The sequence below is a fragment of the Rhipicephalus sanguineus genome, chromosome 1 (genome assembly GCF_013339695.2).
Source record: "Rhipicephalus sanguineus isolate Rsan-2018 chromosome 1, BIME_Rsan_1.4, whole genome shotgun sequence".
Lineage (NCBI taxonomy): Eukaryota > Metazoa > Arthropoda > Arachnida > Ixodida > Ixodidae > Rhipicephalus > Rhipicephalus sanguineus.
The window spans coordinates 195,501,473-195,528,874 of NC_051176.1; the positions used below are offsets into that span (position 1 = coordinate 195,501,473).

Genomic DNA, 27,402 nt, shown 5'->3' on the forward strand with positions numbered 1-27,402 from the left:
TAGCGCTAGGCATCCTAAGATGGTTAGAGACATGACTTGAGACAGTCATTAAGAAAGTTAAACTAATTAACTTTTTAATTACTGGAATTAGGTGACTGTGTCTAATTGGGGAATTGAAGTTCTTCGTGCCAGAAACCCACCCCAACATTGATATTTCCAAAAAGCGGCCTCTAGTAATAATTACGAAGTAATGAAATTCAACCAAATTCGATGGCTTTCGCTGTTGAAAGCCGTTGCATTTCACTGACTTTCATTACGCCACAACAGTTACTAGAGGACGCTTTTTCAAAACCTCAAAGCTCGGATGGGTTCCTCGCATGAAGAACTTCAATTCTCCCATTTGACACAATCACCTAACTCCACTAATTAAAAAAGTAATTATTATTACTTTCTTAATTACTGTCCTAAATTATGTCCTTATCTACCTTAAGATTCCTGCCGCTACACAAAAAGCAATCCTGAAAGCCCCGAGCAAATAATACATTTTCCTGATTTTTTGAGAAGGTTGGATACATTTCTTGAAACACCCTGTATATATATATATATATATATATATATATATATATATATGTTCAAAACCGACTAGATCGAACTGGGTTAACTCGATTTATACTTAACGTCGAACCATTTCCGAATACGGCAATGCTTTAACGTGAATGCATAGGAAAATGTACGGCTACATCGAATAAAAGTAGCCAGAACACTTGATATATCGAACATCGAGCAGCGCGAAACATCCCAAGAGGTTGACTTTCCCTTACAAATGTATGGCTCTTCATCACGGAAGGAGCTATTACCGCATGCATTTGGGAGGGAGAGCGGTGTAATTAGGAGGGCGCCGCGGAGAACGAGTAGAAACTACCGCTGACCATTTTGTGTTTTTCGCCATAATCCCTCGTCGTTGCTCCGCGCCACGTCGTGCGGGGTCGCCGTTCGCTTCTCCTCTAGTTTTGCGAACGCAATGGATAAGGCAACACAGAAGAGCCTGTTATTCTCTTCAAAGCTGGCGATAGTCCATACACTCGAAGGTGGGGAAAAGAAGCCTTACGTCTCAATTGCGCACGGCAGCCCAAGCAGCACGCTGAGTGTGACAAGAAGGCTGAAATTAGGGCCAAGGCAAACTAGACGCTTCCGGCGCCCGACGAGTACGTACAGCTGCGCACGAAGATTTTTAGGTGCTATATACACATCGATACCGTATTTCCTCGTGTATATCGTGCCCCTGCATATAACCCCAATCCACAAACCACGGAAAATACAAATGAAAAAAAAAATGAGCGTGTGTTACCGTGAAGGCGTGTTACTTAGATTATCGTGAATCGGTGTCGTCAAACCAATTTGCGCACCGAAATTCGCACCGAAAATGCAGTAATTTCATACGCTGTTCTTTTCGAGAAAAAAAACAAAAGCGCGCGAAACACGCCAAATATGAAATAGACGCGCGCTCGCGCGCCGCTACTCAAGCACTTCCAAGCGTTCTTTGATTGATACACGGCTACTCGTTCGGATACTCGTTCATTGTACAGGGATGCAAGCTATTTGATGGACGAGCATCAAAATACGCTGCTGACGCGTCCATCATCGAGCGTGAAGCCCTGTACAATGCGGTGATGAACGAACGCAGCCGTGTATCAATCAAAGAACGCTTGGAAGCGCTTGAGTAGCGGCGCGCCGCGTCTATTTCATATTTGGCGTGTTTCGCGCGCTTTTTTTTTCTCGGAAAAAACAACCAGGCAGATTTCAGCAAGAAAAAAGTTTGATTCTGGGGTTAGTTGAGTCGAGGTACAACGTAGAGTTAATATTTTACCGATTCGAGAATGAAAACAAATTTGCGAATTAAGGTAATTAATTACTTAGCGCTTAGTCATGAAAAAACACAGGTTGTATGTACACACGACTACCACTAATAAAAAACAGATATAACTTTCCTAGATCGCATGGTATTTAAAAAAAAAATCTTGGCCCAAGTTAGCTGGGACAGCCAGTGTGTAATATATATATATATATATATATATATATATATATATATATATATATATATATATATATATATATATATATATATATATATATATATATTGCCACGCCCACTTCTTGTCTTGTTTTGATGTATTCGGATTTGACCGGCAGGGACGGTTATCAACGCTCGACGCTGTCCGCGAAGTAGTGTTCTAGAAGCGTCGCGATTGTAGTAGATCGGTATGTTAAGATTGCGCCCCGCACGCGAATGTTCCAGTTTTGTCTAGAGATAACGCCGCCACCAGCGATATTGCCGGAAAGTTCGATAGCGCCTGTATAAAAGACGACGTGCTTGATCGCTAGTCAGTTGATCGACGGACGACGCCCTGTTCGCCGCTATCATTGTACAGCGTGTATTGCTGTAGTTCTAGTTCTCATTTTCCCGGCCACAAGTTCGGCCAAATAAACAGTTTCATTCTGCAAACGCCGACTGCTGTCTTCGTCGACGTCACGACCACGTGACATCTGGTGGAGGTGCTTCTTCATGATCCGGACGCCACCGCGGAGCGCTGACCCAAGCCCAAGCCGCGAAGAAGACGACTCTAAGGACAACCCGGATCCTCGAACCAGCCGCCGGCAAAAGGGACTGCAACCAGAGTACGGGCTCCTTCCCGAAAACGCCAGGCAGCCGAAGATCGTCACATCCACCGCCGAGACGATGACTGACGCAGTGCCCCCTACGGCGATCGTGATGCAGCCACCCAGGGAGCCGCCGACGTTCCGTGGTTCGCCATGTGAAGACCCCGAGACTTGGCTCGAGACCTTCGAAAGGGTCTCAACATTTAATAACTGGAACTGCGAGGACAAGCTGCGCCACGTATACTTCTACCTAGAAGACGCCGCGAGGACGTGGTTCGAGAACCGAGAATCCGCCCTACAAACATGGGATCTCTTTCGGACGACGTTCCTAAGCACGTTCACGAGAGTGGTCCGCAAGGAACGGGCCGCGGCTATGCTGGAGACCCGTGTGCAGCTGCCCAACGAAAATATTGCCATCTATACGGAAGAGATGAATCGCCTGTTTCGACACGCCGACCCAAGTATGCCCGAATAGAAGAAAGTGAGGTTCCTCATGCGGGGTGTCAAACAGGAACTCTTCGCTGGATTGATAAGGTCGCTGAATTCGCATCGGAGGCTTCCACGATCGAGAAAACGCTTGAGATGCGAACGCGGCAATACAACCGCAGCTTCTCGGCTACAAGCTACGCCGACGTTCAAGCCCTAGGACCCGCCGACCTGCGTGAGACGATTCGAGCAATCGTGCAAGAGGAGTTGCGAAAAATTCTACCTCCGTCGCAACCTCAAGTAGAGTCCATCGCCGACGTCGTGCGCCAGGAGATCCAGCATTCACTCGGCGCGCCTCAGCTAGCAGAGCCGCAGCCGCAAGCTATTAGCTATGCTGCTGCAGCCCGCCGTCATGCTCCTCCTCCACGCCCCCGCCAAGACGCCACACCGCCGCAGTACCGTCGCCAGACGCCGCCGCCTCCACCGACGCCCTACCGACCACCTGTCGGCCAGCGCAGCACCCCGAGGAAGACCGATGTCTGGCGTGCCCCCGACAACCGTCCGCTCTGCTACCACTGCGGAGAGGCCGGCCACACGTACCGCCGCTGCCAGTACCGACAGATGGGACTACGGGGATTCGCTATCAACGCGCCGCGCCCGCAGCCAGGCGAACGGCCGCGCGACATCGACGACTACCTCACCGGAACACAGTGGCAAGAACGACGACCTTCCCGCTCGCCGTCGCCCGGCCGCTACATGTCACCGCACCGCCGGCCGTACACTGGCCCAAACCGGGGCCGTTCGCCTAGCCCGTATCCGGAAAACTAAGGGCAGCAACCGATGGAGGTGCGGTTGCTGTACGACGAACTACCGAAGATCCTCCGCCGCCGACGACGACGCCGCGACGAAACCTTCAGAACACGACGAGAACAAGACAGACCCCTGACGACGAAATCTCGCAGACTGAAGAAGACCCGACGACGCAAAATGGAAGCAGCGGAACACACCGACGCAGCCGTGACCCCACACCACGACCTAACTGCAACGCGAGACGACGAACTAGCGACCTCGACGTTCTTATCGACGGCCACAGCGTCACAGCCCTCGTCGACACCGGAGCCGACTATTCTGTCTTTAGTGGACCGTTCGCCACCAAGCTGAAGAAAGTAAAGACCACTTGGAGTGGACCCGAAATCCGGACAGCTGGAGGCCACCTGATAACGCCGATTGGTGTCTGCACGGCGAGAGTCACCATCAATAACCGGACTTATCCTGCGAGCTTTGTAATCCTACAAAACTGCTCCAGGGATGTGATACTTGGAATGGACTTCCTAAGTGACCACGGCGCCGTCATCGACCTGAGGTCTGAGTCGATAACACTGAACTCGGACAAAGCTCTCCCGCCCCACGCGATGCCAGGCAACCATGCACTGAATCTGATAGAAGAGCAGGTGACCATTCCGCCGCGCTCCAGCGTCATTATTTCCATCGGCACCGAAAAACCTGCGAACCTTGAAGGCGTCATCGAGGGTGATCAGCACCTACTCCTGAACCGTCAAATATGCGTCGCACGAGGTATAGCGGAGCTGCGTGACGGTAAAGCAAAAGGAGTGCTGACAAACTTCAGCCACGAATATAGGCACCTCAACTTTGGTACGACGGTTGCCTACATCGACGAATGTGTAGCCGCCAGCGATGCTTTCGCCCTCTTCGATGCTGCCGAACCTGCTTCGACGAATAGAGGTCCCGAACCGGATTTTGACGTCAACCCGATCCTTTCGAAGGCCAAGCAAGACCAGCTCAAAACCCTGCTCTTGCAATACAAGGACTGTTTCTCGTCGTCATCGCGGGTCCGACAAACGCCCCTCGCGAAGCACCGCATTATAACAGAAGAAAATTCTCGACCACTCCGACAGAGCCCCTACAGAGTTTCGACGCGAGAACGTGAGGCCATAAAGAAACAAGTGGACGAAATGCTTCGCGACAACATCATCCAGCCTTCAAAGAGTCCGTGGGCGTCACCCGTGGTGTTAGTGAAGAAGAAGGACGGGACACTGCGCTTCTGCGTTGATTATCGGCGCCTGAATAAAATCACGAAGAAGGACGTGTACCCCCTCCCACGGATAGACGACACCCTGGATCGACTTCACAACGCGACGTACTTTTCGTCGATGGACCTCAAGACCGGCTATTGGCAGATCGAAGTAGACGAAAGAGACCGAGAAAAGACCGCTTTTATAACGCCCGACGGCCTCTTTGAGTTCAAGGTCATGCCTTTCGGTCTTTGCTCGGCACCTGCGACGTTCCAGCGCGTCATGGACACCGTACTGGCCGGATTGAAGTGGCAGACGTGCCTTGTGTATTTGGACGACGTCGTCGTGTTTTCCTCGACCTTCGACGAGCATCTCCGGCGGCTTGAGGCAGTACTTCAAGCAATCAAGACCTCTGGACTGACCCTGAAACCAGAAAAGTGGAGATTCGCGTATGACGAGCTCTTGTTTCTGGGTCATGTGATCAGCAAGTCTGGAGTGCGCCCAGACCCGCGGAAAACAGCTGCCATCACCGAATTTGCGCCACCCACCGAAAAGAAGGCCGTGCGCCGATTTTTCGGTTTATGTGCCTATTACCGACGCTTCGTCAAAAACTTTTCACGGATCGCCGAACCACTGACGCTTCTCACGAAGAATAACGTGGAATTCAGGTGGGAAACGGCGCAAGTGCAAGCTTTTCAAGAACTTAAACGACGCCTGCAGACACCACCCATACTTGCGCATTTCGACGATTGCGCCGATACAGAAATACACACCGACGTAAGCAGCGTAGGACTCGGTGCCGTCCTTGTGCAAAAGACTAACGGGCTTGAAAGGGTTATCAGTTATGCTAGCCGGTCACTATCCAAGGCAGAAGCAAACTATTCCACAACAGAAAAGGAATGCCTTGCCATTCTCTGGGCTACCTCAAAGTTTCGCCCCTACCTCCATGGCAGGCCCTTCAAAGTTGTCAGTGACCATCACGCCTTATGCTGGCTAGCTAACTTGAAGGACCCTTCAGGTCGTCTCGCACGATGGAGTCTCAGGCTTCAAGAATTCGATATTACCGTCGTGTACAAGTCCGGACAAAAACACTCTGACGCCGACTGCCTGTCTCGTGCCCCCGTCGACGCGCCGCCGCAAGACGACGACGACGACTGCTTCCTCGGAACTATAAGTGCCGACGACTTCGCCGAAAGGCAACGGGCCGACGCGGAACTGGGGGGCCTTATTGAGTACCTCGAGTGCAAGACCGCCGTTGTCCCGAAGGTATTCAAGCGAGGACTGCCGTCGTTTTTCTTACGGAACGGCGTTCTCCTGAAGAAGAACTTCTCGCCACTTCGAACCGACTACCTTCTCGTCGTGCCCTCATCATTGCGACCAGAAGTCCTCCAGGCCCTACACGACGACCCGACGGCTGGACACCTCGGTGTTTCCCGCACGCTCGCCAGAATACAGGAAAAATACTACTGGCCACGCCTTGCTGCCGACGTCGCCCACTACGTCAAGACTTGCCGAGATTGCCAGCGACGGAAGACACCGCCGACTAGGCCAGCGGGACTTTTGCAGCCAATCGAACCACCTCACCGGCCGTTCCAGCAAATCGGGATGGACCTACTGGGGCCGTTCCCGACGTCGACTCCGGCAACAAGTGGATCGTCGTAGCGACTGACTACCTCACCCGCTACGCCGAGACAAAGGCCTTGCCCAAAGGCAGCGCCGCCGAGGTAGCCAAGTTCTTCGTGGAGAACATCGTCTTGCGACACGGCGCCCTAGAGGTTCTCATCACCGACAGAAGTACGGCGTTCACGGCTGACCTAACTCAGGTGATCTTGGAATACAGCCACACAAGCCACCGCCGCACCACCGCGTACCACCCACAGACCAACGGCCTCACCGAGCGTCTAAACAAGACTATCGCCGACATGCTGGCCATGTACGTCGACGTCGAACACAAGACGTGGGACGCCATCCTTCCGTACGTGACCTTCGCGTACAACACGGCCGTACAGGAAACGACGCAGATGACGCCATACAAGTTGGTCTACGGACGGAGCCCGGCAACGACGCTCGACGCCATGTTACCAAACGTGACCGACGAGAAAAACATCGACGTGACCACCTACCTACAGCGCGCCGAAGAAGCACGACAGCTCGCCCGCCTACGGATCAAAAACCAGCAGACGACTGACAGTCGCCGCTACAACCTTCGACGACGCCACATGGAATACCAGCCCGGTGACCGTGTATGGGTATGGACGCCAATACGCCGACGAGGACTTAGTGAGAAGCTTCTCAGACGATACTTCGGACCGTACAGGGTACTTCGACGCCTCGGCGCACTCGACTATGAGGTTGTCCCTGACGGCATTACGAACTCTCAGCGGCGCCGTGCGCGACCTGAAATCGTCCATGTCGTGCGCCTTAAGCCGTTTTTTGCGCGTTAGCGAGCCTGGGGACTCTATTTTTTTCCTTTGTTATTGTAATTTAGTTGTGTATGCACTTGTTTTTTCCTCTTCTATGTTCTTTCACAAGCATCGGGACGATGCTTTTTCAGAGGGGGGCAATGCCACGCCCACTTCTTGTCTTGTTTTGATGTATTCGGATTTGACTGGCAGGGACGGTTATCAACGCTCGACGCTGTCCGCGAAGTAGTGTTCTAGAAGCGTCGCGATTGTAGTAGATCGGTATGTTAAGATTGCGCCCCGCACGCGAATGTTCCAGTTTTGTCTAGAGATAACGCCGCCACCAGCGATATTGCCGGAAAGTTCGATAGCGCCTGTATAAAAGACGACGCGCTTGATCGCTAGTCAGTTGATCGACGGACGACGCCCTGTTCGCCGCTATCATTGTACAGCGTGTATTGCTGTAGTTCTAGTTCTCATTTTCCCGGCCACAAGTTCGGCCAAATAAACAGTTTCATTCTGCAAACGCCGACTGCTGTCTTCGTCGACGTCACGACCACGTGACAATATATATATATATATATATATATATATATATATATATATATATATATATATATATATATATATATATATATATATATATATATATATATATATATATATATATATATATATATAACACGTGCACCGGACAAATCGAAGCACTAATATGTATCCCATAGCGAAGCAGACGATGATGAAGAGGGCGAAGAGAGCGCGTGCCGGTTCATGATGATGATGATAGTTTTCTGTTCGCTCTGCACGGACTAACGCTCGGCTTAAACAGGTCGGCTGTTAGAAAAGAAAGCAATATCAGGGTTTCAAAGCGTATCCTAGGCACTCTCTACGTCAGTGTCTCCACAGGAAATCATGTATAACAGCAGAGAAAGCAGAACTGAAAAGAGTCATAAGGTAAAGGAAATGTACAGAAGTAACGGAAAGAATCCTACCCACGCACACACGTACAAGCGCGACTATATAAACAATTGTATGTTCAATCCCAGCCCGTATTTCGCAACTTTCCATTCCATTTGTAATTCTTCGGATCCCGCGTCACTCTAAGTAGTCAATGTATACTAGCGATGGCGGCCACGCCTGAGCCTACGACAAAGGGCGAAAGGAATGAATAATGCATGGGCAGGGGGAGACAAGCGACCTCTGGATAGCTAATTCGAAATTTCGACTGAGTTATTGCTAGCTTTCTTTTTCTTTTTTACATGGTTCGAGATGGACACCACACGAACAAACTTAGAGGCAGTGCTCGTGAGAGGTCAGGATTAGTCTCGACAGGGATTCGGCTAGTCGGATTTAGAGAGCAGAAATCCTACAAGGGTCGCTGAGGTGATTTAAATTCGCCTTAAGGGGGCAAGAATCGCAATCTTTTCTTATGCAAAACCACTTTGTGACAGGCCGGCACAAATAGGATAACGGATAAGAGATGAGAAAAGATTAGGAGCTGTGGTTGTGGAAGATCAGTTTCGCATTCGTTCATTAAATCTGAAATGCCAAGATTTGCCAATATCTAACGCTGAAATTAAGTACCGTATATTGAAAATGAGTTCATTACTTAGCTTAACATACATAGCATTTCTTTTCTTTTGAGAGGGTTTGAAACTTTTGATCGCTATCATTTTGACAGAGACAACCCATGAAAGCTCATGGATAGTCTCTGTCGTGCGTTTATCTTTCTTTCTCCATATGAGGAGGGAGCTCTTTTGTCAGTATACCTAGCCGCCATCGCGAGGCCTTGGCAGTGACTGCTCTCGGCAGTTCTTGATCACAAAGTTTAATTAAGCTTGCGGTGCCCGATGGCACAACAGATCTTGCTTAATAATTCCTAATCAAACAAACAGACAGTTGCCATGTGCTTAATGACTCAGTAAGCATTAATCTAATCAGGCGGAGCGAGACTTAATGAGAGAAGGATGACGTAGGGTTGCGCACTCCGCGAAGATGCCCGACGTAAAGTCACCACTCACGTTAAAGCACAGACGTTAATTTTATCGAAACGAAATGCATGCTACGGTGCGATGGTGTGTATATCATGAGTAGTGTTCGTAAGCGTATTCCTCCGAGGTCGAGCAACGCTTGAATACAGCTTGCCGAGTTACAGGAGTACATATCTAATGTGTATGGCATTTTTATTTAAACATATAGCCAACACTGCAACCGCAATTGACGTTTCCCCGACAGGACATCTCTATAACGTATTTTTACAAAGCAGTATCAAGACCTGGCGTGGCTCTGTAGAGATAGATAGATAGATAGATAGATAGATAGATAGATAGATAGATAGATAGATAGATAGATAGATAGATAGATAGATAGATAGATAGATAGATAGATAGATAGATAGATAGATAGATAGATAGATAGATAGATAGATAGATAGATAGATAGATAGATAGATAGATAGATAGATAGATAGATAGATAGATAGATAGATAGATAGATAGATAGATAGATAGATAGATAGATAGATAGATAGATAGATAGATAGATAGATAGATAGAATACTTCGCATTAAAAAGAAAGCCCATGGGTATGCCCCCTGTGCAGTATTTCGACTCTAGGACGCCACTAGTGCGTGCTTCTCCTCATAGAGACTACTATTGCAGAAAAGCTTGGTTCAAAGAGCGCATGTCATAATTTTAGGCGAGCGAGTGGTTATTGCTAGGAAAAGAAATGTGGCGCTATTTGTGAAGTATAAAATCTATCTATCTATCTATCTATCTATCTATCTATCTATCTATCTATCTATCTATCTATCTATCTATCTATCTATCTATCTATCTATCTATCTATCTATCTATCTATCTATCTATCTATCTATCTATCTATCTATCTATCTATCTATCTATCTATCTATCTATCTATCTATCTATCTATCTATCTATCTATCTATCTATCTATCTGCCCGTCCGTCCGTCCGTCTGTCTGTCTGTCTGTCTGTCTGTCTGTCTGTCTGTCTGTCTGTCTGTCTGTCTGTCTGTCTGTCTATAAAGAGAAAGAGGGTGACTTTATTTTTATGTCTGGCGGTCCCATGCCGCCAATTTCCTACGGGGTGGGTGACCTCCCAAGTGACTATGTACTTCGTTCTGCCGAAGACCATGCCGTAAGAGTGCTTGTGGTGCCTATTTTACCGGTAGGTACCCGGCGGCAGCAATTCTCTGCCTCCCACAGCAGCTGCAGATGCTCGACTATTTCTTTAAGACTGTGGTGGGTTAATGTGCGCCCAGGGGCCTTTACAGAACGTTATGGGGCCACCTTTCGAGATGGGTACCCAAGAACAACCGAGCATCAGGTCGTTGTACTCCTCTACACCTCAGGATAAACCGGTGGGTTTCCGGTCGCCTCTGCAAATCGAACCCGGTATCTACCACATTGCAAATGGACGCTCAACCATGTAACCACCGCAGAGGTAGGAAAGAAGGATGACCTTATTTTATTATTACAAATTCTTAGCAGCGCAACAACCAAGAAGGAACAGAAGAGAGGACACAGCGCGCTAACTTCCAACTGTTTATTTCTTCTAAACCCTTCAACGTTTATGCAGTTGCACACTCGCACAACAGCAATTCGCGAAACACAGCAAACGCAGTTTAACGTGTGAATGACCACCAGTATATCATCTCTTTATTGGTGAGAGCAACACAAGACGTGCCGACACATTCATCTTTCAAGAAAAACATTTTTCGTGTTCTTGTACACAAACTTGTTCTTGTAAACACCAACCGGAATGGTCGTGGGGCGATCACCTGACCACATTCAGCTACATCACACAACATTACAGACTAAACAGACGCAAATACCCACCACAACACGACAAATTAAACAAAAGACAGGCCGTAACTTGGAGGTTACTACAAATAGACACTTACCCCAGCCCGGCGATCCTGCGCCTCTGTTATCTGAGCATATACCTGACGGACGCGTGTAAAGCGTGCGGGGAAAGAGCCACACTGCGGCACATGCTTCGGGAATGTGCCGGGAGAGTTACTGTCGCTGCCGCCGCTCACTTCGCGACGTATGTTAGGCAGGGACGAACTCCAGGAGCAACCGTTGCTGTTTTCACTGCGCGAGGGCAGGGGCCGGCCGCCGCCGCGGCTGTGGTCACTGCTGCGGATCGGCTGCGTCGGCGTCGCTGCAGCATTCACCAGCGACAACTGACCGACCAACTTTGAGTCGTCCGGCAAGCCGAAGGTGCCGCCCGGGTCCAAGGGCCTCGAGCCGTCACCTGACGCCATCATCGTCGACGGAGGGTGGGACGGGACAGTGGTTAATCCCCTCTTGCTCCCGCCTCGGCCGGAGGAAACTGCCGGATCTTTAATAAAGTATATTCATTCATCCTGTTTCGATGATTTCTCGTGCATCGCCGAGTGCCGAGATCAGACTATAAGAGAAATCATCGAAGCAGAAAAAATGTTTTCCTTGAAAGATGGATGTGTCAGCACGCCTTCTGTTGCTCTCACCGATAAAGAGAAGATATACTTATGGTTAATCACGTGTTGAACTGCATTCGCTGTGTGTCGCGCATGGCGCATAGTTGCGTGAGTGTGCAACTGTATAAAAGGTGACGTGTTTTAAAAAAAAGTAAACAGTTGGAAGTTAGCGCTCTGTGTCCTCCCTTCTGCCTCCTCTTGGTCGTTGCGCCGCTAAGAATTTCTAGTCATGGTATACCAACACGCCCAATCCTACACTATTCTGGTATTTATGATGATGACCGTATGTTGTCGCGCTAGTAGGCCTGGTGCCAACGGCCTATCGCGACGACATACGCGGTACGGCTTACAGGATACAGGTTTCTGTGCTGCTCCGCCTGTGTATGTGCTCGTCTTGTTTACTCGTCCCGAGCTTTGTCGTATTCTGAACAGTGACAAAATTATCGAAAGACACCATGAAAAGGTGCGCTTAGGCACGGCAATTGTTGGCATATCTTACAAAGTTAAGTCTGCCTTAACCAGCAACAACTTCCTTCCACCTTCTCCGGAGCTCTTCTAAAGGGGGCCTGCAACACTCTTTCAGCATGGTCAGAAAATGCTGCCGATCGGTAGTCGAGGCTCCTGAGAACACGTGAGCCAAATATTACAGCGCAGCACGCGGCCTGGAATTTACAAATAATTCTCAAATTACACCAGAAATCCATCCCTCTTCTCTCCACAAATGATGCCATATACCCAAATTCACGGCTATTGGGTGATTTGAGCATCGTTGGCTGCATAGTTACTGCGCCCGCCGCGGGAGGCCGCCACATGCCCGCACGCGCGCTCACGATCTCACGGTTTGCCGCGCGTTCGAAGAAAAAAAAGAAGAAAAAGTGCTAAAGGTCATTCAGTGAAGCCATTCGATGATAACTTGGAAAAGTGTTGTCGGCCCCTTTAAAATCATTGATGAGGCAGTGTCCCACAACGCCTGGTCAGTCCAATATTGCGTCATTTCTACTTCGCCTAGGGCTCATATACACATGCTGTGAGTGTTGTTGAAATGCCCCGTCACTATGTCTAAATGCCTACAGGCATTGTCGCTCTACGCGATACGATACGCGCTGTCTCTCGTTACAAGTATTTTTTCGGAGTCGCGCACCGTTTTGCGAGTCTTTCAACGTTTACCACTACGCAGTTTTTGTCAACTTGGGAAATGTAAAGCAAACCATAGGGGGGTTTGTTGCGTCCAGCTCTCGCATGCGCGCAGCTTGAAGAAAGCAGTGAATGCAGATTGCGCAGCGCGCATAATTACAGGAACACAATTGACTTGCAAATGTCCTAGTTACACTCGTTCACCACTAGGCCGCTCGAGCACGGAGCCTTATTTCTCCGTGACGCTGCGCCAAGTGCTTGCGTGCCTCAGCCGTTCTCCGGCGTATTAACTAAAACAAGACGCAGCTGTTTCGCGCGGAAGGACAAAGGCACGCTTTCCCCGCTTCCTTGCCTTGCCCGGCATAATCTCTACTGAGCGTAGACAGTGAGCATTCTTGCGCAAAGAACCGCGACTCGGAAAATGAGAAGCCCGGTCGTATTTCAATTCGTTCTCCGTGTGCAAAGAAGAAGAAACGAAGAAAACAAACAGTATTGAAGTTGAGTAGGTTTACTAAATTTTTTGTGCGTTCGCTGGACAAGCAATGTCTCTGTATTTTCTCGCACGAACAAGTATGAAAAGTGCTTTCGTGGCCACGATATTTCAACGTTGGAGCTTTTTCAATACTTCCATAGTTTTTTATTTGTCTTGTTCACGTATATACTTCATCAGGCTTGAATGCTTTCCGTAAAGAAAGATTGCATATGGAGATTCTTGCGGACCGCTAGGGGGTTCATTCTCAGCTAACGCTGTTTTTGGTATATGCCCACTGACAAGCGTGCAACGTACCTGATAAAGCTCGTTTCTATGCAGTCATCCGTTTGTTGCACATCTTTTCTACCTAATTCAAGCGGATGCACGCAGTCTGACTTCGACGCAGTGACATCGCGAAGAGCAAGCCTAGGTTCGCTGCTTGTCGAGAGAAGAATAGCGAGGAGAGGTGTTTGGCGCAGACAACAACACAACACTTATCCTCGTGCATTCAGGAAGTGCTACACTGGTACACACCAAGTGACCCATAAATAGGGCCGCGCAAATGTTAGAAACTTACGAAAATAAACAAGCTCGTTGAATACCATGCGCTATTCAATTAAGACGCCTGTAATTTAAGGACACCGATAAGACGAAAGATTATCTACAGAATTCATGCCACGATTTATTGTTTGATTAGGCAGAACAGAGTTGCGCTCACGGGCGTTAAGTTACGAGGATAAACACGACGATGTGAAGAGGTGCCGATGGAGTCACGGGTGAACGCTAACTTCCAACTCATTTATTTATTGCGAAAAAGCCGTGAATTATACGGGCCCTCTATTAAAAGATTTATTGCGCTATATAAATGTTCGTAATACAAAATTTCAGCCAATCCTGATGCTGGAATTACTTTTAGCGAAGCCGGTTGGCCAATGGCGATAGAACACTCACTAAATAAAATATTTGTGAATTCGGCCCTATAGATTACTTGAAATTACTACAGTACGAAAGGAACGAAGGAAGGAAACAAAAGGAAGAAGGCAAGGAGGTTAAGCAGACACATGTCCGCTTGGCTGCCCTACACTGGGGGAATGGGAAAGGGGAGCGGAAAGACGAGAGAGAGAGGATGGAAGGACAGAAGGAAATGACCAATAAATGCGCTGACGCGCTTAAAACCAAGCGCTGTCAATAGAACCGTGTAATGAAGCAAAGAATAAAGTGTAAAAGAAAGACACAAAAAAATGCATAGTTGAATATAGAAAATTGTCGCGATCGCCAAATGCGCCCATGCCGACGACACCTTCCAAGAATCTTTTGCTGACACGGATGACTTACTCGTGCAACCACGCCTGTCTCATTTCACGTTTGCCCTCTGAACGATAATGCGAGTACACTGTCGTCCTTGCGATTATAAATTACGGTGAGAAACTCGATAACAGGTGCACGAGCGCACGGATGGCAGTGCCAGTGAAAAAAAAAAAAAAGGAAGAGAGAGAACGAATACTTCGATATTACGGACATTGGTAGCATGTCTCCTAAGCCGGTCACATGAAGCACCTGCCTTTCTAGGCAGAATAGGAATCCTATAGACACTGCCACGCGTGCACAGCCCACGTAGCAATTGTGATATTTCATATCGCATGACTTCTTCCGTTTGACGATAAGGTTGCTTCTTCTTAAAATGAGCAGCTTTGTAGAATCGCCTTCGGGAACTCGCTAACAAAGCCCGCAACCAAAAAGCAGGGTTTTTGGCATTACGCTGCCATACATGCGGTTGTGCGCCTGTTTTGAGCACACCACTGTAATTTATAGTCTCCTGGACGGCCGTACATTCGCGTTATCGCTCAGGCGGCACAAATGGAAACGGGAAGTGTGTGCTCTGGAGAGTAAGTCATCCGTATACTGATCAGAAAAAGGAACTAAAGTTTTTCGAAGGTACGGCCATAATTTCTTACGTTCTAAGAGCTAGTTTTTAAGTGCTTCCTTGCTATACTGCTTTTTAATAACTCAGTTCACTTATTAGATATACATTAGACACAAACATAACGCCTATCCGTCCGTGTATGTGTGTTTTCCGCTTTATTATATGTACATGAGTTGCTGTGGGGAGGATGACGCAAATAGTATACTTGGGTTATTCTGTTTAACTACGGTACGCGTAAAAAAATATGTCAGTAAGTAAACGCTAAGGATAAATAAATATGAAACGAAACGAATAAAGCTAAGAACGTAGAAACGGAGAGCTCACAAACGAGAATTCCCGTTCAGAGGAGAGAGCGCAAAGTTTATCGTCCTGCTGTTCCCACCTTGCGTTATTCCCCTTGGAGCACAATAGAATAAAGCTAACCATACCTGCCACCATTTAGCACATCCTGTAAGCACTAATATTTCGTCTCCTGCATAGTTAGTTTTTTTGCCGAGCGGCGGCGATTTTTAACAGCGACTCAAAGATAGCGGGTCGCTTGGTTTGTTCGCGCAGATGGCAGATGACCCGGTAGCGAGAACATCTGGGAAATATTGTTCTTTGGACGATTGTGCTGCGTGTGCAAGCTACGTTTCTGCTGTTTCTAGCAGAAGTGACTCTGAGTATGATGTCAAATCATGGAAAAAATTAGCGTATCTTGCATTGGAGGCGCAATGCTAAAGAGGCGACGGAGCTGGTGGGCACTTACGTAGTCCTGGCTTTTGCCGTTTTGCTCAGTCTTTGCAAATTTTCTCTTTCTTTCTTCCTCTATCTCTTCCTTCTTCTCTCTTCTTTCTGTTTTTTCTATGTCTTTTTTTTCTCTGTTTATTTCTATTTATTTATTTCTATATATCTCTCTCCATCTCTTCATGAGAACTAACAGACAATAATGCCAAGGAAAGTATAGGGGGCATTATTTGTAATAATTGGGATATAACTGTGGAGAGAGTAAAGTGGACGAAAAGATAACTCCTAGGACTAACACTCCTAGGTTTAAATGCACGTATATACTCTATAAAGTAGACGGAAAGAGGGGGGGGGGGGGGATGACCGCCGCCGTAGCTCAGTGGCAGAGCATCGGACGCGTTATTCGAAGGTCGCAGGTTCGGTCCTTGCCGGCGGCAAGTTATCTTTTCGTCCACTTTACGTTCTTCACATTTATATCCCAATTATTACAAATAACACCCCCTATACTTTCCTTGGCATTATTGTATGTTAGTTCTCATTAATATTGTGTCTAACAAAGAAAAAACGAGCCCTTAAAAGCGATCTTCTTTCCTTCCTCTTTCTTTCTCTTTCTACCTTTCTTCCTATTTCCTTTCTTTCTTTCTTTCTCTCTATCTCTTATATGCTCTGCTTTAAATCTCCCCTCCTCCTTCTCCTCCTCTTCACCATCGCATCTCTCTTCCTTACGCTCTCTTCCCTTTCCCACCCCCTTGCTACACCATATTATACAAGGCTATGCCATACTCTACTAGCGTGCCCGGATAGCCGAGTGGTTAGGACGCCCGCCTTCGGATCGAGGGTACGCGGGTTCGAATCCCGTCTCGTGAATAATATTTTTCGCCAAGAACTCTGTTTCTTTCTTTATTTACTTATTTCTCTCCCTCTCTCTCTCTTTCTCTCTCTCTCTCTCTCTCTCTGTACTCCTTCTCTCACCCATCGGGGTTTATTACAGGCCACGCCGAAAGAAATCGGCGCACGTGTTCTGGGAGCGAAGCAGAAGAGGACGAAGATTAAGAAGAGAATGTAGAGGGCGTGCGCCGTTTCATGATCATGATACTTTCTGTTTCCGACAGAAAAATTACGGAGAGCTTAAACATCTTCGCTGTTAATATATATCGGACGATAAAAAAAACTGAAGAAAGAGCCCGGATCGTAGTCAGGTGTTGATCAGTACGTTTCGCTTTCTGCACATCGATTTTTAATCCCTATTGAAATGTCGTGAGGATGTTGGCACTATTATATCTTCTATTCGTAGTGCCTCAGCGGTATATGGTGACGATTTGGTGACGTCACCTGTAGCCTGCAGAGAGTGATGTTCAGCCCAAGAAGGGTACTCGGCCGTGACCTGAGAGTAAGGTTGGACAGCAAAGCGATATGCGTCACACGGAAAATCGGCGGTTTGGGCATCTTTTTCACAACGGAAGTAATAAAGAGGATTTGTGTTAACAAAAAATATTGTGCGCGGAGTCCTATTCCAAGGATGATGGTTCTTGGAAAATGGTCACGGCCGCAGAGTTGGTCAATTTCATTTGCCTGTTGATCTATTTGGGCATCGACGCAAACTTCCAATCACGACGCAAGGAACATAGCTCTTTCCTACAAAGAGCAAGTGTGTGTCAATTGCCTTAGTGTGTGTACGCCTCTTCTAACACTAACTTCGATTAGCTTTTTGTTTTGTTTTTGTCATCAATGAGAACACAAGCCGAGATTTGCGTACAAAATTCGCCAACACACACAAAGTGTGTGGTCAAACCAAGAAGCATGTATTACAGAGCGCCCGAAGTGTAGGTGATGACAATATACACCAGCAGTAATTCTTACGTAAGGAGCACGCAAAAGTTAACTTGAAGAAAAAAAGTGTTTTAGTTGGGTGTTGTTCACCGGATTCTAAGTTTAATAATTAGTGATTCAGTATATAATTAGTAAATAAATAGTAGCTTCACTAACGTGGCAGAAGTGAAAATGGTTTCATAATTATCATGACCTATTTATTCGCAAAATACTGTCAACTCGATTATAAACTTTTTAGAGTAACGGCCAGATTCTTCCATTAGCGCTTCAGTGATTATTTGCGAACTGATGGCTGCTTTGCCGTTACGAGTTCTGCAAGCAAGAAGCTTTGCAGCATATGCACCTTGACAGGACCCCATCATTTTCTAGCACACGCGAACGAGTCGAATTGAAGGATTTTATTTTATTATTATCACTTGATTTGCGAAAATTTGCCGAGTATTGCCCTGCATTCCTCCTAAGGGGGGCGCAACCTGGTGGTTAACGTCAGGCCATCATGGCGTTAAGATGCAAGGCCGGTATGTCCGCCACGAACATGTGCCCACGGCCAGCCTTCGCCAGTTTCTGTGCCATATTAAGGACGAACTTCCAGACACAACATATATGAAGGTGCGCGCGCACTCCCATCACTGTTGAGGTGGTTGCTCACGCGACCGACATAGCTAACCACCTCGGACACCGCACTCGCTTCACCGCAGCGATTTCCGATATCCGTAAATATTCTGCGAGAAAACTTACAAGAACAATTGTAGGAACAGCGTACGCTCGGTCACCTTTGAAATCCAGACTGTTTTAGAGGGCCCTGTAAACATTTAGTAATGCTATAATATACAAAGAAACTTGAGGAAAGTCTTCGGGGCCACCATGAAATTAGTGAACCTTGGGGCCCTTCTTAGAGGCACGTCATCGATTCGATTGAACTAGCGATCGATAATCCAGCCGCGCATCAATCAGCATAACAACCGCTTGGACGACGCGAGGCTCATTCGAAGATGATCCCTGCCGCTGACAGTCCGAGTCAGCCGCGGAAGACGTGGAAGCACCAGTGCTCAGAAATAGCAGGAGCGCCTCTGCAAGCAACGAAGGCTCCAGTCGTTCTTTTCGACTAATTGCCCTCCGTCTACGTGGTCGCTTGGTTGCTACGGATATATTTCTATCATTCTTTGTCTGGAAATCCCCATCGGGAGCAGAGAAGGCTTGCGAGCTTAAGATCATCCTCGGTCTAGCAGCTGGCGAGCTTCCTCTGCGCCAATTAGTGCCGTACAAGCGTTCTATACGGAAGTTCCTGGACGGAGAAAAAGCCTAGTGGGCTTCGGCGCTGAAGGTAGGCACCCGGGTGGCCGATTCCACCCACCGACATAGAACGCAGCTCACAAACGACTTTTGTCCGTGTATTTTATATACAACAGAGGTCGCACGAGTCCTGCTTATTCCGTTGTATACGCATTGTCCCACTTGGGCAGTTTCCGTGAAATTTTAATAAAAGCGGCGGAGGGAAGGACGCTCGTCGAGGTGGGCGACGTCTACACCACGCAAAAGACTCGAACACTTTTGTGGTACTTTGTTTTCCAGAAATGCTCACATCAAACGTTTATTTTTCGCGTGTAAAGATAAGCCGCAATTTAAAGCTTTGGATATGGAAGCCTTCAATCAGTACTGCCTTAAGCTGTAGTGATTCAGACCCTGCAAAAAGATAAACTACCACGTATTCGTATTTTATCTTGCGCGCGTGTGTTTTACTGAACACTAGTCGGAGCAGCGGTGACCTATCATGCATCTTTATGAAATGGAAATAAAATATTCTTTTATGCTAACGACTACCGGCTAGAATTTCCGATAGTGGCTTAACATCAAATGACCTACCGGCGATACAGAAGCACATCGCAATATAAAGAAGCGCTAAACGCACAGTTGGCAGAAGGGAGCGTACTTTCATATGCAGCGTAGAACGGCCCTTGCCTGGGGAAAGAACGAAGTAAAAACGGGCCTTCCACTCACGCGATGTCCTCGAGGCGGATCCCCTTGAGCCGGGTATGCAGCAGTGCGCAGGTTTTGTGGTCCGTGGTGGTGACTGCCCTTCGTCGGCCCAGCGTCACTCCTGCCGGCAGTTCGGTGGAGAGGCGCGACGGGGCCCGCCGTCGCCGCGACGTGCGAGGCGACGGCGCTGATGCCGCAGCCGCGGCCACCGCCAAGCTGCTCGGCCCTCCGCCAGTTGGGGCACATATCGTTCGCTGCTGCACGGATTAAAAAAAAAAAAAAAACACCCGTCAGTCTGATTCACTTTTCACTTTCGCCCATATAATCACACACACGGCACAAGTGTGATGCTCTACTTGCAGTGCCAAGTAAAGTCCCGAAGCCCAGCGCGTTCCACTCGAGGTACAAGGCGAAATTATGCGATAAATAAAGGAACGTTGAAGAAGTTAAGCTCCCACTTATGCAGGCCCTTATGACTTCTCCTCACTCACTCACTCACTCACTCACTCACTCACTCACTCACTCACTCACTCACTCACTCACTCACTCACTCACTCACTCACTCACTCACTCACTCACTCACTCACTCACTCACTCACTCACTCACTCACTCACTCACTCACTCACTCTCACTCTCAGTCAGTCAATCAGTCAGTCAGTCAGTCAGTCAATCAATCAATCAATCAATCAATCAATCAATCAATCAATCAATCAATCAATCAATCAATCAATCAATCGCCTTTATTAGTTATTCAGTCAACTAGACCCAAAGTCCGCGCCCAGCAAGCAGATCCGCTTGAAAAATATAACCGGTTATCTAGAACGATGAGTGTACAGAAGAGGCTTTCTCTTCGACACTTGGGAGGCACGTAAATTTATGGGTCTCGGCGCTTGTTCGATGGATGTCGCAGAAGTGTGAACGCCCTCTACCTGCGTTAGTTGAATACCCCTCTTTTTTCTATTATTTTGTTCCCCCACTATCTCCTCCGTGGCACCGAGCCACGCTCCCTTATGTGCTGCGGTAAATGGCGTCACCTTTATTTTCCAAGTAATAACCACTCGCTCGCCTTAAGTTATGACACGCGCTGTCTGAACCTAGCTTTTCCGCACTAGTAGTCTCTATGAGGAGAAGCACGCACTAGTGGCATCCTAAAGTCCAAAGACTGCACAGGAGGCATACTCAAGGCCTTTCCTTTTAATGCGAAACATTTCTTAGCAAACCAAAGGTACTTTGACCGTTTCTATCTATCTATCTATCTATCTATCTATCTATCTATCTATCTATCTATCTATCTATCTATCTATCTATCTATCTATCTATCTATCTATCTATCTATCTATCTATCTATCTATCTATCTATCTATCTATCTATCTATCTATCTATCTATCTATCTATCTATCTATCTATCTATCTATCTATCTATCTATCTATCTATCTATCTATCTATCTATCTATCTATCTATCTATCTATCTATCTATCTATCTATCTATCTATCTATCTATCTATCTATCTATCTACAACATATTTGAATCCGAGTACGTTAAGAATCCCGTGTCGCGGAAAAGCCGGAGTCGGCATCGGCGGCTTTGTCGGTAAGTGAAAAGCCTCGACGGATGCAAAGAATAAAATTCAGGTTTCGAGCCGCAATCGAACAGAGAATTCTATGTGGCAGTTAAGTATTCTACCACAGAGCCACGCCAGATCTTGATACTGCTTTGTAAAAAGACCGTATGCAGCCGTCCTGTCGGGGAAACGTTAATCGTGGTTGCATTGTTGGCTATCTGCTTAAATAAAAGTGCCATAAACATCGGATATGTGCTCCTATATCCCGGCAAGCTGTATTCAAGCTTTCCTCGAGCCCGCAGGAATACGCTGACGAACACTACTCAGGATATGCAGACCATCGCACAGTAGCATGCACTTCGTTTTGATAAAATTGACGCCTGAGCTCTGACGTGGGTTCTTAGTTGCCCTACGTTACGTCGGGCCATAAGCTACCCTTTAAACGCCAGTGCAATCGACATCCATGGTAAGCCCATGATAGGCACACAACTCCTCCATTTACAGAAATGCCACACGTCCATCCACCTCGTGACGCTTGACTCAAAGCCAAGAAATGCAGCATAGACAGGCACTCACTGACTGCTTCGCGTGAAACCGATTACCACAGTGTGAGGGGCGTGCCGGTAATTTTTATGTGAAAACTCAACATTATATGACGCGAACCCATTCCCGTTATCTCAGTTTTGTAGCTGCATTTTAAATATACAATTTTTGCCTGGGTGACGAATCCGGCAAACCGATCATACGACTCATAATTCAAACCAGATGCACAATTTATGAGGTGCCAAAATTAGAATATAATTAGTGGTTAATTATATATATATATATATATATATATATATATATATATATATATATATATATATTGTCACGTGGTCGTGACGTCGACGAAGACAGCAGTCAGCACGTCCGAGATGAAACTTTTTATTTGGCCGAACTTGTGGCCGGGAAACTGAAACTCAAACTACAGCAATACACTGACAGCGTCGAACAGAGCGTCGACCGTCGATCAACTCGACAGCGGCCAAGTGCGTCGGCTTTTATACAGGCGCTATCGAACTTTCCAGCGATATCGCTGGTGGCGGCGTTATCTCTCGATAAAGCTGGAACATTCGCGTGCGGCGCGAAATCTTAACAAAACGATCTACTACAATCGAGAAGCTTCTCGAACACTGCTTCACGGACAGCCTCGAGTGTTGATAACCGTCCTTGCTGGTGAAACCCAAAAAACATAAAATGAAACAAGAAGTGGGCGTGTGATTGCCCCCCTCTGAATAAGCATCGTCCCGATGCTTGCGAAAGATCAAAGAAGAGAGAAAAAAAACAAGTGCATACATAAATAAATTACAATAACAAAGGTAAAAGTAGAGTAAAGGTAAATGTAAATGGTAGCGAAGCTTCCATAGAAGCCCATACGTTCAGAAAATGGCTGCTCATCAGCTGCTCATGGGGCTTGGCGCCATCTGTGTGAGGAGGGAACACTTCCGGCAGAACAAAAAATAAAGCGGATGTGACGCAATATCCGGTAAAAAAGTGACGTCATTTTGTTGGCACTAGCGCGAAATTTGACCTCAAAATATTTTTCCAAGGCCCCTGATCACTAAGGACTCGCGCTACAGCGAGCCGGCAAGCCCTTGGCGAATGCGCTTGAAGCCAACGCTAGCTAAACTAGTATCGACCCGTGAATAAACAGCCGTGTTTAAGTGTACCGTCGTGGAATTCGCCTTGGTTTTACCAGGAAACTTTATTCTCTGAGCTTTTATTCTGCGTTCGTGTGATCTTCCACAGCGTGAATAACGTAGGCAGCAGCGTACATCTCATATTTGCAGCGTTGCTTATTTGCTTCGCACATGCGCAGGGGACTTAAAGAGCGCATTGCATGCGTGCTTGAGTTCTAACGAGAAGAAATGACGCCTGGTCACGCCAAAATAATGATATTTCAGTTTTATTCAATGGTCACAATAAAGCAATTTAACACACCCTACACAATGAGCAACAAATGTCATAAGTACAAAAGGTGCGTACACTACGTGCACTATGTTTTGCCTTTTGTTCCGATAAATTAACCTTACGTGTAACGTATCAAGACATGCGAATTGTAGCGATCGTAGCGCGACAGATAACTTAGCGATCTGCTCACCGATAACCGGAAATATAGTAGGCACCGCATGTTCACGAAGGAAACCGGGCAGCAGGAATACTGATCCATGAAAATCCAGCAAGCACACTACTCCGAACCGTTGCCCCAGTGTCTTATCTAGAAGAGAGGGCTCGCCAGGCGTACGCGTGTTGCTATTGCATCCTTGGAACACCACATCGTTTCCGCTAGTACCGAGGAAAGCGTTCGGCGTGAAAGGTTAGTCGCCTCGTGCCGTTGTCCGTTGAACACCGTAGCCAACACGTTCACCAATGATGAAACGCACATCGCAACTTCGCGCACACAAAAATCAAATTCTCACCACAATAATTCACAGCACGCATGCAAGTGCGAAACACCAGCACACCTGAGGGGGTGTGTCGCCGCAGGACGAACTTTACGCGCGCCTTTCCGAACACTACAAGGACTGCGTCGCAGAGCAATGGCATGTGTCATTCTTTAGAGGGCGCTAATAAGAAGATTTTTGATAATGCATATACATTTTCATGAATTCTTTGTACACTGGATCTAAATAAATGTTATTCTGAAATAAATCTCGGTCATAAAATATAAATATTATTTTGTTGTTGAATGAAATTAGGTTTTTTGTTATTAGTGTTTGTTCCCACCACACCTAGTCGCGCTTCAATCGCTACTCCCATAACTCCCCCATGCTGATGTCGCTGACAATAGGATCTGAACCGCTTTTCGCCCGAAGCTTCGCGACCTATTTGGATAGACCTTGGTAGAGTCCCCAGGTTCGCTAACGTGCAAAAAACGGCTTAAGGCGCACGACATGAACGACTTCAGGTCGTGCGCGGCGTCGCTGGGAGTTCGTAATGCCGTCCGGGATGACCTCGTAGTCAAGAGCGCCGAGACGTCGAAGAACCTTGTATGGGCCGAAGTATCGCCGAAGGAGTTTTTCGCTAAGCCCACGTCGGCGTATCGGCGTCCAGACCCAGACACGGTCACCGGGCTGGTATTCCACGAAGCGTCGTCAAAGATTGTAGCGACGGCTGTCGGTGTGCTGCTGGGTCTTGATGCGCAGGCGGGCGAGCTGTCGAGCTTCCTCGGCACGTTGTAAGTAAGCGGCGACGTCGAGGTTTTCTTCGTCGGTGACGTTCGGTAGCATGGCGTCGAGCGTCGTCGCCGGGCTCCTTCCGTAGACCAACTTGTACGGCGTCATCTGCGTCGTTTCTTGGACGGCCGTGTTGTAAGCGAAGGTCACGTACGGAAGGACGGCGTCCCACGTCTTGTGCTCAACGTCGACGTACATGGCCAGCATGTCGGCGATGGTCTTATTTAGACGCTCGGTGAGGCCATTGGTCTGCGGGTGGTAGGCGGTGTTGCGGCGGTGGCTCGTCTCGCTGTATTTCAAGATCGCCTGAGTTAGGTCCGCAGTAAAGGAGGTACCTCTGTCTGTGATGAGGACCTCTGGGGCGCCATGTCGCAAGACGATGTTCTCCACGAAGAACTTGGCTACCTCGGCGGCACTGCCTTTGGGCAAGGCCTTCGCCTCGGCGTAGCGGGTGAGGTTGTCAGTTGCTACGACGATCCACTTGTTGCCGGAAGTCGACGTTGGGAACGGCCCCAGTAGGTCCATCCCGATTTGCTGGAACGGCCGGTGAGGTGGTTCGATTGGCTGCAGAAGTCCCGCGGGCCTCGTCGGCGGTGTCTTCCGTCGCTGGCAATCTCGGCAAGTCTTAACGTAGTGGGCGACGTCGGCAGCAAGGCGTGGCCAGTAGTATTTTTCCTGTATTCTGGCGAGCGTGCGGGCAACACCGAGGTGCCCAGCCGTCGGGTCGTCGTGTAGGGCCTGGAGGACCTCTGGTCGCAATGATGAGGGCACGACAAGAAGGTAGTCGGTTCGAAGTGCCAAAAAGTTCTTCTTCATGAGAACGCCGTTTCGTAAGAAAAACGACGGCAGTGCTCGCTTGAATACCTTCGGAACAACGGCGGTCTTGCACTCGAGGTACTCCATAAGGCCCCCCAGTTCCGCGTCTTCTCGTTGCCTTTCGGCGAAGTCGTCGGCACTTATAGTTCCGAGGAAGCAGTCGTCGTCGTCCTCTTGCGGCGGCGCGTCGACGGGGGCTCGGGACAGGCAGTCGGCGTCAGAGTGTTTTCGTCCGGACTTGTACATACGGTAATGTCAAATTCTTGAAGCCTCAGACTCCATCGTGCGAGACGACCTGAAGGGTCCTTCAAGTTAGCTAGCCAACACAAGGCGTGATGGTCACTGACAACTTTGCAGGGCCTGCCATAGAGGTAGGGACGAAACTTTGACGTAGCCCAGATGATGGCAAGGCATTCCTTTTCTGTTGTGGAATAGTTGGCTTCTGCATTGGATAGTGACCGGCTAGCATAACTGATAACCCTTTCAAGCCCGTCAGTCTTTTGCACAAGGGCGGCACCGAGTCCTACGCTGCTTGCGTCGGTGTGTATTTCCGTATCGGCGCAATCGTCGAAATGCGCAAGTATGGGTGGCGTCTGCAGGCGTCGTTTAAGTTCTTGAAATGCTTGCACTTGCGCCGTTTCCCACCTGAATTCCACGTTAGCCTTCGTGAGAAGCGTCAGTGGTTCGGCGATCCGTGAAACGTTTTTGACGAAGCGTCTGTAATAGGCGCATAAGCCGAGAAATCGGCGCACGGCCTTCTTGGCGGTGGGTGGCACGAAGTCGGCCATGGCAGCTGTTTTCCGCGGGTCTGGGCGCACTCCAGACTTGCTGATCACATGACCCAGAAACAGGAGCTCGTCGTATGCGAATCGGCACTTTTCTGGCTTCAGGGTCAGTCCAGAGGTCTTGATTGCTTGAAGTACTGCCTCAAGCCGCCGGAGATGCTCGTCGAAGGTCGAGGAAAACACGACGACGTCGTCCAAATACACAAGGCACGTCTGCCACTTCAATCCGGCCAGTACGGTGTCCATGACGCGCTGGAACGTCGCAGGTGCCGAGCAAAGACCGAAAGGCATGACCTTGAACTCAAAGAGGCCGTCGGGCGTTATAAAAGCGGTCTTTTCTCGGTCTCTTTCGTCTACTTCGATCTGCCAATAGCCGGTCTTGAGGTCCATCGACGAAAAGTACGTCGCGTTGTGAAGTCGATCCAGGGTGTCGTCTATCCGTGGGAGGGGGTACACGTCCTTCTTCGTGATTTTATTCAGGCGCCGATAATCAACGCAGAAGCGCAGTGTCCCGTCCTTCTTCTTCACTAACACCACGGGTGACGCCCACGGACTCTTTGAAGGCTGGATGATGTCGTCGCGAAGCATTTCGTCCACTTGTTTCTTTATCGCCTCACGTTCTCGCGTCGAAACTCTGTAGGGGCTCTGTCGGAGTGGTCGAGAATTTTCTTCTGTTATAATGCGGTGCTTAGCAAGGGGCGTTTGTCGGACCCGAGATGACGACGAGAAACAGTCCTTGTATTGCAGGAGCAGGATTTTGAGCTGGTCTTGCTTGATCTTCGGAAGGCTCGGGTTGACGTCAAAATCCGGTTCGGAACCTCTATTCGTCGAAGCAGGTTCAGCAGCATCGAAGAGGGCGAAAGCATCGCTGGCGGCTGCACATTCGACGATGTAGGCAACCGTCGCACCCATGTTGAGGTGCCTATATTCGTGGCTGAAGTTTGTCAGCAGTACCTTTGCTTTACCGTCATGCAGCTCGGCGATACCTCTTGCGACGCAAATTTGACGGTTTCA

General features: G+C 48.2%; 1 protein-coding gene across 1 annotated transcript in view; it reads right to left on the reverse strand.

The window, feature by feature from the left end:
- Positions 1-27,402, reverse strand: part of LOC119404958 (voltage-dependent calcium channel type A subunit alpha-1) — a 561,845-nt gene that overhangs the window by 350,396 nt on the left and 184,047 nt on the right. The window contains exon 3 of the mRNA XM_049418585.1: positions 20,028-20,263. Within this exon, the coding sequence (XP_049274542.1) occupies positions 20,028-20,263 (236 nt within the window). The remainder of the gene's footprint in view (positions 1-20,027; positions 20,264-27,402) is intronic.